Below are 14,318 nucleotides of genomic sequence, written 5' to 3'. Positions count from 1 at the left end.
ACAAAGCCTGCAGTGTCTGAGAGCTGCCTGCCCCTCTTACCTCACCCTGGCCCTCTCGCCCTCTCGTTCACCACTTTGCCCTTCTTTCCCAGGTCAAGTTCCCATCACAGGGACTTTGCACACATCAATCCTTCTGCCTGGAATGCCGTCTTCTAGGTTTCATCTTTACCTAGCTAACTTCCATTTGTCTTTTGGGCCTCTGGGGGTAGAGAAGCTTAAACTTCCTGAGAGGAGTCTCCTCTGACCCATTGAAATTGTGCTCCCCCTGTTTTTCTTTCATGGCACTGAATCCTTTTCAGTTCAGTTCAGTCGCTCAGTCATGTCCGACTCTTTGTGACCCCATGAATCGCAGCTCGCCAGGCCTCCCTGTCCATCACCAACTTCCGGAGATCACTCAAACTCATGTCCATCGAGTTGGTGATGCCATCCAGCCATCTCATCCTCTGTCGTCCCCTTCTCCTCCTGCCCCCAATCCCTCCCAGCATCAGAGTCTTTTCCAATGAGTCAACTCTTCACAAAGTACTGGAGTTTCAGCTTTAGCATCATTCTTTCCAAAGAACACCCAGGACCGATCTCCTTCAGAATGGACTGGTTGGATCTCCTTGCAGTCCAAGGGACTCTCAAGAGTCTTCTCCAACACCACAGTTCAAAAGCATCAATACTTTGGCGCTCAGCTTTCTTCACAGCCCAACTCTCACATCCATACATGACCACTGGAAAAACCATAGCCTTGACTAGACGGACCTTTGTTGGCAAAATAATGTCTCTGCTTTTCAATATGCTATCCTTTTTATTCCCCTTTAAAACACATACCACAATTTGTAATTGTGTATGCAGGCTTTTGACTTTAGTGGAAAACTCCATGAAGCTTCCCTGGTGGCTCAGATGGTAAAGAATCCACCTGCAATGCAGGAGACTCAGGTGTGATCCCTGGGTCAGAGAGATCCCCTGGAGAAAGGAATGACAACCCATTCCAGTATTCTTGCCTGGAGAACCCCACAGACAGAGGAGCCTGGCAGGTTACAGTCCATGGGGTTGCAGAGTCCATGGGGTCACTTTATCCTGTCCTATCATATCCACAGAATCAGGAGACATATCTGCTTTGTTTGCACTGGACCAAGCATCCAGCATGGTGTCTGGCATAGCGGGTGTTCTCTGAAAGTCAGCTGAATGAATGGATCCCCCACTAGAATTCCTCTTTTACCAAAAAGGAGGTCCCCAGTGGACTTTGGGGAAGGGTCCCAATGAACCAGGGCAGGCTTCCTGAGCAGAACCTTTGCCTGCAGAACTGTAATGTGGACTGTGCAACAGTACCTTCCAAAGACTGCCCCAGGCAAATTCCTGACCCCAGAGAGGCTTTCTCCATAGTCCCCGCTCTGAAATCTGCTGCACATTTTTCACTCTAATGCCATCCATCTGCTGTTCTTCCTGTGTTTCAGCCCAGAAACAGCCACCTCCCCTCCGCCCTCCACCAACTGAGGTTAACCCTTCTCAATAACTAGGACCAGTTTTTCCACCTGGGGTTGCCTGAGATCTTAAAAACATAGCTGTTGAACCAGAATACTTTACTCAGCTGCCCGTCTGGAATGCTGGGGCAATGTCCAGAGGCCACAGAGACAAACAGCAGCCTTCAGAGGAGATCAGTCCTGCCTGCAGCCCTCTGCCCACTCCAATCTACACTCTGAAGGGCTGCCAGAGTTATCTTTTTAAAGGACAGATCTTATCTAGTCACTTCCTTTCACACAGTGAGATTGTCTATGAGAAGTGTGAGAGGAGCAGCACCATTTTAGATAATACGACCCATCACCATCTCCTAAAACAAAATTGTTTAATTATACAATTTATGCTTAAGTACATACTCATCGTTAATTTTCAAAGATTACGAAGATCTCCTTCACCAGTTCTCTCTAGAGTGTGTATGCATGCTCAGCCGAGTCCAACTTTTTGCAACCCTAGGGACTGTAGCCCGCCAAGCTCCTCTGTCCATGGAATTTTCCAGGCCAGAATACTGAAGTGCGTTGCGATTTCCTACTCCAGGGGATCTTCTCGACACAGGGATCAGACTGGCATCTCCTTCGTCTCCTGCATTGACAGGCAGATTCTTTACCATTGAGCCATCTGGGAAGCCTCTCTAGAGAAAATCACCAAAATCAGTTTGGTGCATATTCTCTGAATATTTTGAGTGTTCTGCACTTTGCTTTTTTGTATGCAACAGTATCTTGGATGTCTTCATATAAGAGCACATCTTTATCTCTCCTGTTCTTTAGTTATTGCAGAATAATCCAAAAGCATGAATGGACTTTAGGTTATTCAACCAATGGCCTCTTTTTTTTTTTCTTCATTAAAATTTTTTTTTGACCACACCACATGGCATGTAGGATCTCATTGCCCCGATCAGAGATGGAACCCATGCCCCTACAGTAGAAGGGCAGAGTCCCAACCGACCACTGGACCACCAGGGATGTCACCCAACCACTACCCATTTGTTTTCAAGTTTTCCCTAACTGCAAACAATACTATACACAAACATCCTCGGACCTTTTCCTTGACTTGTACACGTTTGTCTGGGGTAGATACCAAAAAGTGGAATTGCTGGGTCACCATGTCATATGCTAACACCTCCGGCGCTTGGCACACCCTGATGCTCCTGCCTAGATTGCTTCTCCACATGACTAATTCTTGCTCATCAAGACCAGTCAAGTGTCATCGCCCGGTGAAAGGCGGTCTCTTCTGCTTCTGTTTTCCCATAGTATTTCCTGCTCATATTGTATCCTTAACGTATACCTTGGACTCTGCCTTTTTTATTTTTGTATTCCCAACACCCAGCCTAGGGCTTAGCATAAAGCAAAAATTCAAATGTTTTCTTGATTGGCTGAGTGAATAAATAAATAAACAAACAAAGGAACAGTGCTTAGGACATTCCAGAAACTCAAGGTGAGTGAGTCTGTGAATGTTGTGAACTTGCGCTGAGGACCAACCTGCCACCTGATGCCTGGAGCCAAGCTCCCTCTCTGGGTTTCTGTCTATCTGGTCCTCCTGACCTCGGGATGTCGTCTTGAGCTCTGCTCAAGTTGGGAGCCCACTGATGGAGCCCGGTGAGAGTTCAGAGGCTCTGGCTGCAGAGCACAGACATCTGAAGCCTGGGGCAGGACTTTGGCTTTCCAAGGTCAGCTCTGGCCCTTGAAGCAGCTCACTATGCTCTGGGTTTTGGTTTATTTTTTTCTCCCTACAGTACCTTAGGGGCAATTAAGATCAGCTGCAGCATTTCTTCAGATTTGAACCGGAGGGATGCCAGATGTTTCCCCACTCCGCATTCCCTTCTCTGTGGTCTGACAAACAATCCTGTTTTTTTGAGTTTCTAGAGAGACTTCCCTAGACCCCAGAGTCTGGCTTGCAGCCTTTATTTTCAATGGGTTTTTGATAGGTGTCTCCTGTAAGTCATTTCTTTCTTATGATTTCACACTTTCTGTCCAGGTGCCTAAAGCCCCTCCGGGCACAAGGTGGGATGGTCACTGATTTTGAATAATACAAAGCAGTATGGCTGTCTTTAGATGTTACCTCAGCTCCTCTCATTTGTAGTCGTTTACAATCATTAATTAGTTGCTGCACAAGCCCTTTGGGGAGGTCAGCCCAGTCACCTGTCATGTTTCATAGGGGTGGAAACAGAGATATGGAGAAAAGGGACTTGTCCAAGCCCCAGCTGAGTGGGTGTTGAAACTTGTCTCGGGAGCTACATCCTGCTGGGTTCACACCCTGCGAGCGCCCAGGCGAGGATCCACTACTCAGGTGCGAGGGGCCGAACGCGGCTCGTCTAGGGTGCCCTACAGGCAGTTTCACCCTCTCACGGGGACTGCGGGGCAAGTCAGTCCTCAGCGGCTTAGATGCCCGTTTGAAATTATCCCCGTTCATTCTCTGCAAGCCCCCTTTTCATTTTATGAGCGGATTTATCCGCGCAGGGAACGCGTCCGTGATTCCTCCTGGATTTAGAAACTACATAATTTTGCTATTTTTAAAGCTGTCGTTTAAAAATCGGTGCACACGGACTCACACTCCTCGGGGAGAGTAGGGGTGGGGGTGGGGGCGTCGGGACCTAGGGGTGGGGGCGTCGGGACCTAGAGGAAAGTGCTAGAGAGAGAACAGCTTGGCTCTCGGCTTCCCAGCGCGCACGCCGTCCCCTGGGGGCGCACTCCTCCGAAAGCGCGGAAGGGTTTGCGGCCCGCAGCAATTTGCGCGGTCCAGACCCTCTGAGCGCCCGGGGCGTCGGACCGCGCAGACTTGCGCCCTCTCTTGCCTGCCAGGCGGAGGGCACGGCAGCCGGGTCACCGGGCCCAGGAGCAAGCGGGAGGGGCCGGGAGACCGAGCAGGTGGCGATTAGGTCAGACTCAGAACATTCTTGGACCGCTCCAGTGGATATAAATAACTGACAGGCAGACTCCGAAAAATCCCAGGGTGCGGGGCAAGGGGGTGAGGAAGCAGGTGTTTATTAAGGGTGTGGGGAGTGGCATCGTGGTGATCTGGAAAGATCTACCAACGAAGAGGGTCGAGGGGCGAAGGGATTTAAGAATGAACCGTGGTACAAAATTTGGGAGTAAGAACACGTGCGGGGGAGGAGGTCATGACTTTCTGCCCCACCTTCACCGCGTGTCGGACCCAGTCCTCAGAATGGGCCATCAGATTGGCCAAGAGGGCTGTGCAAGGAAAGGGCAAGGCTTTGGAGTCCCGGCCTTGCCGGACGACAGATCTTGTGCAAGGTGCTAAAGGTCTCTGGGCCTCAGTTTCTGCATCTATACAATGGGAGTCCTAATGCTTACAGGGGGATGGTTATGAGCCTCTCCAGAGTTAACGTCTAAGTAAACGTCTAAGTTAACTTATAACTTTTAAGAAAGCTGTGCTCAGCAAAAAGAGTAAGGCAGTGTAGCACCCCGCCAGGCCTCCCTCCAAAGGGAGCCGGTGCAGGCCGGACTCCTTCCCGCTTCCACGGCTCTCCCAGGTTCTGCCGAGGCCGGGGAGGGGCAAAGCCGAAATCAGACTCCTTACAGCGCCACCCTGGGTAAGCGGCCCTGGCGCTCCTCGGGCGGGAACCGAGACCCCACGGCCCGCGCCCCGGGAGCCGCGCGGGTCGCCGCGATGCAGGCAGCTCCTGCGCCCCGCGGCTGGCCGGTGGGGTTGGGGCCCGCCGCCGCGAGGAGAGGGCGGGGCTGGGGGGCTGGGCTTCCCGGGGGGAGGGCCCGGCGCGCTCCGGGAGGCGGCGGCCCCGGCCCGGGAGCGACGGGAGTTGGGTCGGAGCGTGGCCGGACCCCCCCACCCGCCGAGGCTCCCAGGGAGGACGCGGTGAGTGCTGCCCGGGCGGGGACGGCGGCGAGGCGGTGGCGGGAGCCGCGGCTACATAGAGCACGCCCTCTCCTCCTCCCGCTCCTGGTTTGCTGTGGGACCGGCTCCGGCCCCGGGAGCCCCGGGGGAGCCGCGCTTTGCGGGAGCGCGGCAAGAGCTGCTGCCGCGCGGAGGGGTGACCCTCCTGCGGCGCCGCGCGCCCGGCACTTTCCCAGACCTGCCGCGGGGCGGTAGGGAGGCGTCGGGGCTGGCGGGCCACCCCATCTCCTGGGGCCCCTCAAAGGCCCCCGACCGCCCTGGGACCCCAGCAGGGGCCTTGCTCCCCAGCGACCCTCGCCCTTAGCAAAGAGCCCCAGTTCCTGGGGCCGCCGGTCCCGGGCCACCATCTGGAGTTGCCGGCGGCGCGGGCCAAGGTAGGGTGCGCCCCCTCCCCTCAGCGGTGACCGGCGGGCCCCCACCCCGCGCCGAGACCGAGTTCAGCGAGTTTGGCCAAGAAGTCCTGGAGTTTCCAGGACCAGGCCTGGCCGGGCCGCTCCTCGTGGGCTCCAGCGGCTCCGAGGTGTGCAGCGCCTGGCCCGCAAGCAGCGCGCCCGTCCATAATGGTTTCGAGGCCAGAGACCGGCGGCCCCTGGGTTCGGAGGTTTGGTGTGAGGGCTCTGGATTCGGAGTGCGTCATCGGGGAGCTGGCACCTCAGGCGGGGCTGGTCGGGTTTCCAAAAGTGCCCCTTTGTTATGCCCCTCCCGGGCCGGCCTCCTCCCCCTTTCCCGCGCCGCCCCTCCCCCAGCCTCGGGGCCTCCCTGGCTGCAGGTTCTAGTGGCTCTTGTCTGAGCACCCCTCTCTGGACCGGTCGACCGCCCACCTCGGTGCCGTCAAATCCGCGGGCTGCGGGCAGATCGGGAGGGGCTGCCCGGAGAAGAGGTCCTTGGGCGCAGCCTGTGACTCAGGACGGAGCCTGGGCAGGGCAGGACAGCAGGGCTCCCTTCCAGGGCCATGTCCCGGGACTTCGGGGACAGGGTTGGGGCTGGTCTGGACAAGGGTACCTAGTGGCCTCTTAAGGGAAAGTGGGTTCTTCCCTGGACCCCAAGACTCCCTACCTTGGCTCAGGAAGCTGTGAGGAGACCCTGCCAAGCCCCAGCCGCAAGTCCCAGCCCAGTTAGGTGCTGGCTCCCTGGGCTGGGAAGGTTCATGATCTGCCTCCCGAGCTCTTGGCCGTGGCAAGAGTGTGTTCTGGGGAGCAGTCTGGGTCTCTGCCGGGGTCAGGAGGCACAGGGTGCTGGCCCTCCTCAGTAGGGGTCAAGGCACAGGCCCATTCCCCCACTGCTGTGTCCGCTGGGGCAGTGGGGCTGGCTGTGCCTGGGGCTTGGGCTTGTGTTTGCTCTGGGAGGCCGGAGGGAGCGGTGCCAGCCCTGCACACACAGCTCGCTCTGTTCTGGGGCCAGAGAGAGGGAACGGGTGGGGGGCAGCTCTCCTGGGAGCTGGGAGGCTGGGGCAGGCAGGGGGCCCGGCCCCTGGATGCCTGGCTAGGGCAGCTCTTGAGGCCCTGGGGTTTACAGCTGCAGCTCTGTTTCCATCTGGTTGGCACGTCCTTTCTGGGTAAATGGGACAGACTCAAGAGGAAGCAAGGGAGGACCCTGGAGGCGCAGGCTGCTCCATCCTTCTACTCTGGGCCCAGGCATCTCCGCTGAGGGCCTGAGCTCTCCCCGCTGTGAGCTGAGAGGCAGAAGCCTACGCAGGCCATGCTTTCTCAAAGCTGCCATATCCCGTGCATTTCCTGGTCTTCAGGTGGATGTCGTGTGTGTTTTAAATTCAGCTACTAACTCCAGTGCCTGGAGGAACACAAAATGGACCCTCAGGAAGTCTCTGCCAATGACTGAGGACAGATCCTGGCCTGTAGTCGCAAACCAATGTGATATATACCCGGAGAGAGGGGTGGGGATTGGGGATGGGGGAATGGGAGGGTGCCCGGAGAAGCACCCTCCCATTCTTTTTTGTAATAACAGCTTTATCGACATATATCACACAATTCACCCATTTAAAGTATCTATTTAAAGTAATGTTTAGTTGCTAAGTTGTGTCTGACTCTTTGTGACCCCATGAACAATAGCCCGCCAGGCTCCTCTGTCCATGGAATTTCCCAGGCAAGAAGAGTGTAGTGGGTTTCCTTCTCCAAGGGACCTTCCCGACCCAGGGATTAAACCCGAGTATCCTGTATTGGCAGGTGGATTCTTTACCACTGAGCCACCCGGGAAGCCCTTGCTGTTGAGTTTTGAAGGGTGGGGAGGGAGTCAGTTTGGGGGAGGATTGTCATAGAGCCCTGCCTTGGAGGCAGTGAACACACTGTTCTCCCGGGCCTGGCTGTGTCCCTGGGGTTTGCTCAGAGGAGGAAGTGGTTTCCTTCTAGGGGCTTGAGTTGATGCTGGGGACAGCTGAGACCCTGCTCAGGGACAGGCAGGGAGTGGCCGCGTGCCTCTGTGTCCTCTAGCTCCCCCAGGGGGAGCTCTGGGGCTGGAATCTGCCTTGCCCTTCCCCGCAGTCCTGGAACGCATTGTTGTAACTGGCTGATCACCTGTCTGACACTTCGTGCTGCCCCTGACTCTGGGCTTTTGGAGGGTGGGGCTGAGTTACTCATTATTCCTGGAATCCTGTGGGACCTCAGGGATGCTGTGGAGCAGGACGAGTGTCCCTTATGACTGTCAGGCTCCTCACAGTTTTTGTTCGCTGCCTTGAGTCTTATGCCATTGTTGGCACAGAAAGAGGGAAGAAGGTGGGATTTCCATCTTGGGAGGGAGCTGAGGCCCCTTAGGAGACTACAGTATAATGCACTTGTTCAAGCTTCATGGCCAAGATAAGACTCAGGCCTCCTGGCTCCCAGTCTGCTTTTGCCACCCCAGAAGCTCCTGGGGTGTGGCTGGGTACCCTCTGACCTGGCCGGGTCTGGGGAGGGGTCGCCTTGTTCAAGGAGAGGCCACAGAGCCCTGGCTTGGGCAGGCGTCCCCTTATCTCATCTGCGGTCAGGGCAGCGGGGCCCTCTGCCCACTACCCACCCCTGCCTGCCATGTAATCCCCGGCTGGACCGTGTGACCCGACTGGCATTCTCCTGGCTGGAATCTGGCGCTTCTGACAGCAGTTGCTATATCTGGGGAGCCGGGAACCGCCCTGGACATGGTCAGCCCCACCCTCATCCCCTGCTTTGCTCTTGGTAGCGTTCAGGCAGGATCACGGTGGCAGCTGCGAGGGTCGGACACCCAGGTCTCCGGAGTGAACTCTAGGCCCAGGTACATGGACTGAGGTGGTGGGGAGGGCATGCCAGAGCAAGAGGAGCAGCCGTGGAACCACCATCTTTGCCCCCTTCTGGCCTCTCCTGGGACTTCCAGACCCCTGCCTGCTGAGTCCTGGCTGTTGACAGTTCCTTGGGGAGTGGGGATGGCAGTGGGGGTGGGGGCAGAACCCAGGGGTAGCAGAGGCTCTTCGCCTCGCCCTCGAACTGTGCCTGGTTTTCCTGCTTACACCTCTGCCCTCTGCAGCCCCCATCCGCCACCATTCCGTGCTGCGGGGACACCATGGCTCCAGAGGAAGAGGCTGGAGGGGAGGCCCTGGAGGGCAGTTTCTGGGAGGTGAGCAGCTGGGTGTCAGCTTTGGGGGTGGCGCTGAAATGCCCACCCCTCTCTGGGCCCAGCCACCTGTCCCAAGGAGGAGCCTCGTGTCAGCCCTGGCCCCTGAGGGGGGAGCGGCTCCAAGCACCAGTCTCCTGCGCAGGCTGGCAACTACAGGCGGACCGTGCAGCGGGTGGAGGACGGGCACCGGCTGTGCGGGGACCTGGTCAGCTGCTTCCAGGAGCGCGCCCGCATCGAGAAGGCCTACGCCCAGCAGCTGGCTGACTGGGCCCGCAAGTGGAGGGGCGCCGTGGAGAAGGGTGAGCCAGCGGTCGGGCCTTGTGAGGAGGAGAGGACCGCCAAGGTGGAGGGCGGGCAGCCAGGCAGGGCAGCTTCTTTTTGCACCCCTTGTGGAAATTTGGAGGCTTCCCTGTCCACCCTCCCTTTAAAGAGAGAAGATCCTCCTAGTTATTCTTTACAGTTGTGTTGTTAGGGTTTGCCAAGCACCATCAAATGAGTTATTTTGATATTTCTACTAACTCGCTGGGAAAGATTTGAGGACAGAAGGAGAAGGGGACGACAGAGGATGAGATGGTTGGATGACATCACTGACTCAATGGACATGGGTTTGGGTGGACTCTGGGAGTTGGTAATGGACAGGGAGGCCTGGCGAGCTGCGGTTCATGGGGTTGCAAAGAGTCGGACACGACTGAATGACTGAACTGAACTGAATAACCCTATGAGTTTCCCTGGTGGCTCAGTGGTAGAGAATCTGGAGATGTGGGTTGGATCCCTGGGTCAGGAAGATGGAAATGGCAACCTGCTCCAGTATGCTTGCCTGAGAAATCCTATGGACAGAGGAGCCTGGCAGGCTACAGTCCATGGGGTGGCCGGAGAGTCAGACGTGACTTACAACCAACCAACCACAGCTCTATCATGGGGATGGTCTTGTTCTAACTATTTGCTAGAGGAGAATGGGATACTTCAGAGAGGCCAACTGACTTGCCTGAAGTCACACAGCTAAGAAGAGCTAAAGCTTGTGCCCAGGTTTACCGGCTCTGGAGCTTGGGCTCCTTCTATCCAAACAAGCTGCCTTCCTTGGGGACAGACACTAGTTCTTCCCTCTGGGGCAACAGAGTGTAGTGATTTATACCACACACCTGGGTTTGGATCTGAGCTCCACCTGTAGCTGGAATGCTTTGGGCAACGAATCACTTCCCTGGGCTGGCTTTTCGCTTGTTCCACGTTGGTGGTGGTGCGGTCTTCACGGTGGTGGATGAGTCAAGCACTCAGTGGGACTGTGTGTCCAGGCACGGAGTAGGTGTTCAGTCAGCAGCAGCTGACGTCATTTGTTGTTCATCTTCGCATCTCTGCCCCATGCCTGGCGGGGGGGGGGCTCGCTGCCAGCATGTGGGCCCAGCCCCAGCTCACCCTTCCTCGCAGGCCCCCAGTATGGAACGCTGGAGAAGGCCTGGCACGCCTTCTTCACGGCGGCCGAGCGGCTGAGCGCGCTGCACCTGGAGGTGCGGGAGAAGCTGCAGGGCCAGGACAGCGAGCGGGTGCGTTCCTGGCAGCGGGGCGCCTTCCACCGGCCTGTGCTGGGCGGCTTCCGCGAGAGCCGGGCGGCCGAGGACGGCTTCCGCAAGGCTCAGAAGCCCTGGCTCAAGAGGCTGAAGGAGGTGAGCCCGGCAGGGAGGAGGGGCCGCAGAGGCTGGCCCCCTTCCTGGGTCGGCCTGGGGCTAGAAGGAGCCATGGTGCAGGGTCCTGGGTTCAGTATGGTCCCTGCGTGTGCGCTAGGTTGAGGCTTCCAAGAAAAGCTACCACGCGGCCCGGAAGGAGGAGAAGACCGCCCAGACGCGGGAGAGCCACGCAAAGGCAGACAGCACCGTGTCCCAGGAGCAGCTGCGGAAGCTGCAGGAGCGGGTGGAACGGTGCTCCAAGGAGGCCGAGAAGGTACAGGCTGAGGGACCTGCCAGCTCAGATCAGGGCACCCTGAGTTCCTTTTCCAGTACCCAGCATTGCTCTCATCTTCACCTGCCCCCTGCTCTCCAGCTTATCACGTAACATAGGACCCTGAGAAAGATGAGGCGTCCCAGTGGCCTTAGTGGTAAAGAATTCAGTACTGATGCAGGAGATGCAGGGGACGTGAGTTCGATCCTTGGGTGGGGAAGATCTCCTGGAGGAGGGCATGGCAACCCACTCCACTATTCTTGCCTGGGAAATCCCACGGACAGAGGAGCCTGGCGATCTCCTGTCCATGGAACAGCAAAGTGTCAGACACCACCAAGCGACGGAGTGTGCGCGCACCAGAGAAAGAGGATGCTTTACCCAGGAAAGAAGTGGTGCAGTGTGGGCCACTGGGATAATTTTAGCAGTTGAGGAGGCCTTCCCAGCTGCTTTCCTTTCGGTGTGCCCCCTGGGACACGTTCTCATGTTGCTCGCTCAGCCAGAGCGCTTTTCCCCCAGCTCTGCATATCCAGAGCCTCCCTGTCCTCTGACGTGCTGCTCTGCTTCCGCTTCTTCCGGGAAGCCTTTTCTGATTTCTTCCATGGCGCCCCGTGTATGTGTGTGCCCATGTGTGTGTGTGCTCTGCTGTGTCTGCCTTGCAACCCCAAGGACTGTAGCCCATCAGGCTCCTCTGTCCGTGGGATTTTCCAGGCAAGAACACTGGAGTTGGTTGCCATTTTCTGAGTTGAGGTTAACCTCATCTCACTCTGTACCACCTTTTTTTCTTTATTTATTAAAATTTTAAAATTTATTATTTATTCATTGAGTCTTAGTTGTGGTGCTCAGGCTTAGTTTCCCCAAGATATGTGGCATCTTAGTTCCCCAACCAGGGATTGAACCCACGTCCCCTGTGTCGGAAAGCGTCTTCTTAACCACTGGACCACCAGGGAAGTCCCTCCACCGGACTCTTCAAGCCACCGGGCCTGAATGTCAGCTCCCTTGTTAGGCTCCTGGGGTCCTAGTGGGCAGGAGCCAGGTTTCCGGCTTCTGGTGCCTAGCCCACAGCAGGTGTGCAGGAAAGACTAGCAGAGTCCTGAGTGGAAGAAGAAGGTCTTGTCTTCACCAGAGTCCCTCCTCTCCCCACCCAGACGAAGACCCAGTATGAGCAGAGCCTGGCGGAGCTGCACCGCTACACCCCACGCTACATGGAGGACATGGAGCAGGCCTTCGAGAGTTGCCAGGCGGCCGAGCGCCAGCGGCTCCTCTTCTTCAAGGACATGCTGCTCACCTTACACCAGCACCTAGACCTGTCCAGCAGTGAGAGGTACGGCCTTCCCGTGGGCCTGGATGTCCGGATGAGGCTGGCTTGCTCCCCTCGCCTCTGGGCTCTGGCTGGGCTGAATGAGACCAGGCACGGTGTGCGTGTTGGGGGAGGGGGAGGGTGGGGAATAGAGGCTTCCCGGCCTGAGGCTTATACCTGGGGCACAGGTTCCACGAACTCCACCGAGACCTGCATCAGGGCATCGAGGCAGCCAGCGATGAGGAGGACCTGCGCTGGTGGCGCAGCACCCATGGGCCGGGCATGGCCATGAACTGGCCCCAGTTTGAGGTACGTGTTCCTGGCAGGCTGGGGCTGGGAGACGGGGTAGGCTCCCACCGGGCTCACCCTGGCACTGTGGCGGGAGGCTGGGGTTTGGGATGTAGGAGGTAGAAGTGGTCTGGATGGTCCTGGCTGCCACCAAGCCTACAGCTCAGCCTGGCCCTGAACACTATCCCCACAGGAGTGGTCCTTGGACACACAGAGGACAATCAGCCGGAAGGAGAAGGGTGGCCGGAGCCCTGACGAGGTTACCCTGACCAGCATTGTACCCACCAAAGACGGCACTGCACCCCCACCCCAGTCCCCGGGGTCCCCACGGTGAGAGCCAGGATCCAGGCTGTGGGAAGGACACAGCTCTGCCCCCTGCTGTGCCGTCCTGCCTCTGTCCCTTCCCTTCATGCCCTTCACACCTGAAGTGGGTTCAAAGCTGCTGTTTTGAGTTGTAAAGATGCCAGTTTATATGGTGGTCTGCCAGGCGCTCCCCACACTCCCTCTCATGTACTGCCCGTGTCACCTCTGCATGGCAGGACGTGTGCTTGAGCTTGCAGGCATTCGTGGCAGAAGTCAGGCTAGAATCCTGCAGCTTTTCCCCCACCTGCCTCTCCCTGGGCTCCTGCAGGGGGGAGCCCTTGAACCCGAGTCCCAGGCTCTCCTACTCAAGCCTGCCCCCTTGTCCTCCCCTCTCTAGTGGCAGACACGAGGAGGAGTGGTCAGATGAGGAAAACCCCCCGAAGGCTGCCACGGGCGTGCGGGTGCGGGCACTCTATGACTACGCGGGGCAAGAAGCCGATGAGCTGAGCTTCCGAGCAGGTACCCTAGAACCCCTTTCCTGGTCCTTTCCAGGCTGCAGCCCATCTCCCTCGCCCCTTTACTAGCCTAAGCAGCAATGTGGAGAAAGGGAAGCCAGACGCTCAGTTCTCAAGGGTCAGTGAGAGCTCCGAGTCCTAAGGCTGCTCTAGGGACCTCCCTGGTGGTCCAGGGGCTAAGACTCCATGCTGCCAGTGCTGAGGGCCTGGGTTCGATCCCTGGAACGAGATCCAACTTAGAGTTCGCTTGCCACAACTAAAGATTCTGCATGCACACTGCAACACAGATCGAAGATATTGCATGTGACTTTTAAGACCCAGTGCAGCCAGATAAATATTTTTTAAAAACTATTAATAAAGAAAAAAGAAAAGGCTGCTCTGGGTCCATCCCCTAGGAGTCAGAGTGTCTGCTTGGAGCCCTCACCTGCCTCTCAAAAGTCACCAGCTGGGGCCTGACTGCTGAATTCAGGGCCTGGGGGTGGGGTGGGGTAGAGTGGGGGGTTGGGGGTGGAGTGGCTGACTTTGACCTCCCTCTGCTTGAGCCAGGTCTCTTCTGGTTGGGTTCTCCGAATACCCCCTCCCCCTTAGTCCTTGACCCAATTGCAGGAATGGGGCGGGCAATTGCCAGTGACCAATCCCCCTTCTCTCAGGGGAGGAGCTGCTGAAGATGAGCGAGGAGGATGAACAGGGCTGGTGTCAGGGCCAGCTGCAGAGTGGCCGGATTGGCCTGTACCCTGCCAACTACGTGGAATGTGTGGGGGCCTGACCTGCCCTGGCAGCCCTTGTGCAACGTTTCTCCACCCTGAGTCAGAGCCAGCTTGTTTGGACAGCCGGACCTGAGGGCCCTGAACCATCCTGTCCCCTGCGACCGCTCTGTCCCTCCAGGAGGGAGAAGTCCTGGGACCCAGGGAGGGGAGGGGCCTTGTGTCTGGGAAGGGACTGGTAGGGAAGGGCCAACTGAGTCTACCCTGAGAAGATGGGGAGGTAGGGAGGTCAGGAAGTGACGGAAGGGCTCAGGGGTGCCTGAGCCTCCCCAAAGA

General features: G+C 57.3%; 1 protein-coding gene across 6 annotated transcripts; it reads left to right on the top strand.

Annotated features, from left to right (window-relative positions):
* Positions 1-5,049: 5,049 nt before the first annotated feature.
* Positions 5,050-14,318, top strand: PACSIN3 (protein kinase C and casein kinase substrate in neurons 3). Of its 6 annotated transcripts, none has more exons than XM_069554069.1 (11): positions 5,063-5,331; positions 8,536-8,607; positions 8,857-8,946; positions 9,089-9,245; positions 10,369-10,604; positions 10,723-10,878; positions 12,021-12,196; positions 12,361-12,481; positions 12,654-12,790; positions 13,161-13,282; positions 13,929-14,318. In XM_069554069.1, the coding sequence occupies exons 3-11, from the start codon at positions 8,893-8,895 to the stop codon at positions 14,042-14,044; spliced, it is 1,275 nt and encodes a 424-aa protein (XP_069410170.1). In that variant the 5' UTR covers positions 5,063-5,331; positions 8,536-8,607; positions 8,857-8,892; the 3' UTR covers positions 14,045-14,318. The 6 variants fall into 6 exon arrangements, with proteins under 6 accessions (XP_069410169.1, XP_069410170.1, XP_069410174.1 ...); XM_069554073.1 differs by having other exon boundaries at positions 5,195-5,331; positions 8,543-8,607; XM_069554070.1 differs by having other exon boundaries at positions 5,320-5,744.

This window comes from Ovis canadensis, chromosome 15 (assembly GCF_042477335.2).
Source record: "Ovis canadensis isolate MfBH-ARS-UI-01 breed Bighorn chromosome 15, ARS-UI_OviCan_v2, whole genome shotgun sequence".
In the NCBI taxonomy this organism is placed as follows: Eukaryota; Metazoa; Chordata; class Mammalia; order Artiodactyla; family Bovidae; genus Ovis; species Ovis canadensis.
Note: the sequence above shows the minus strand (reverse complement) of the source record. Positions and strands in the feature narration are given on the sequence as shown.

Coding starts and splice junctions, on each gene's coding strand:
- PACSIN3 (XM_069554068.1), top strand. CDS start 5,128: ATGCAGGCAGCTCCTGCGCCCCGCGGCTGGCCGGTGGGGTTGGGGCCC. Junction 9,246..10,368: donor GAGGGGCGCCGTGGAGAAGG/GTGAGCCAGCGG, acceptor CCTTCCTCGCAG/GCCCCCAGTATGGAACGCTG. Junction 10,605..10,722: donor GGCTCAAGAGGCTGAAGGAG/GTGAGCCCGGCA, acceptor CGTGTGCGCTAG/GTTGAGGCTTCCAAGAAAAG.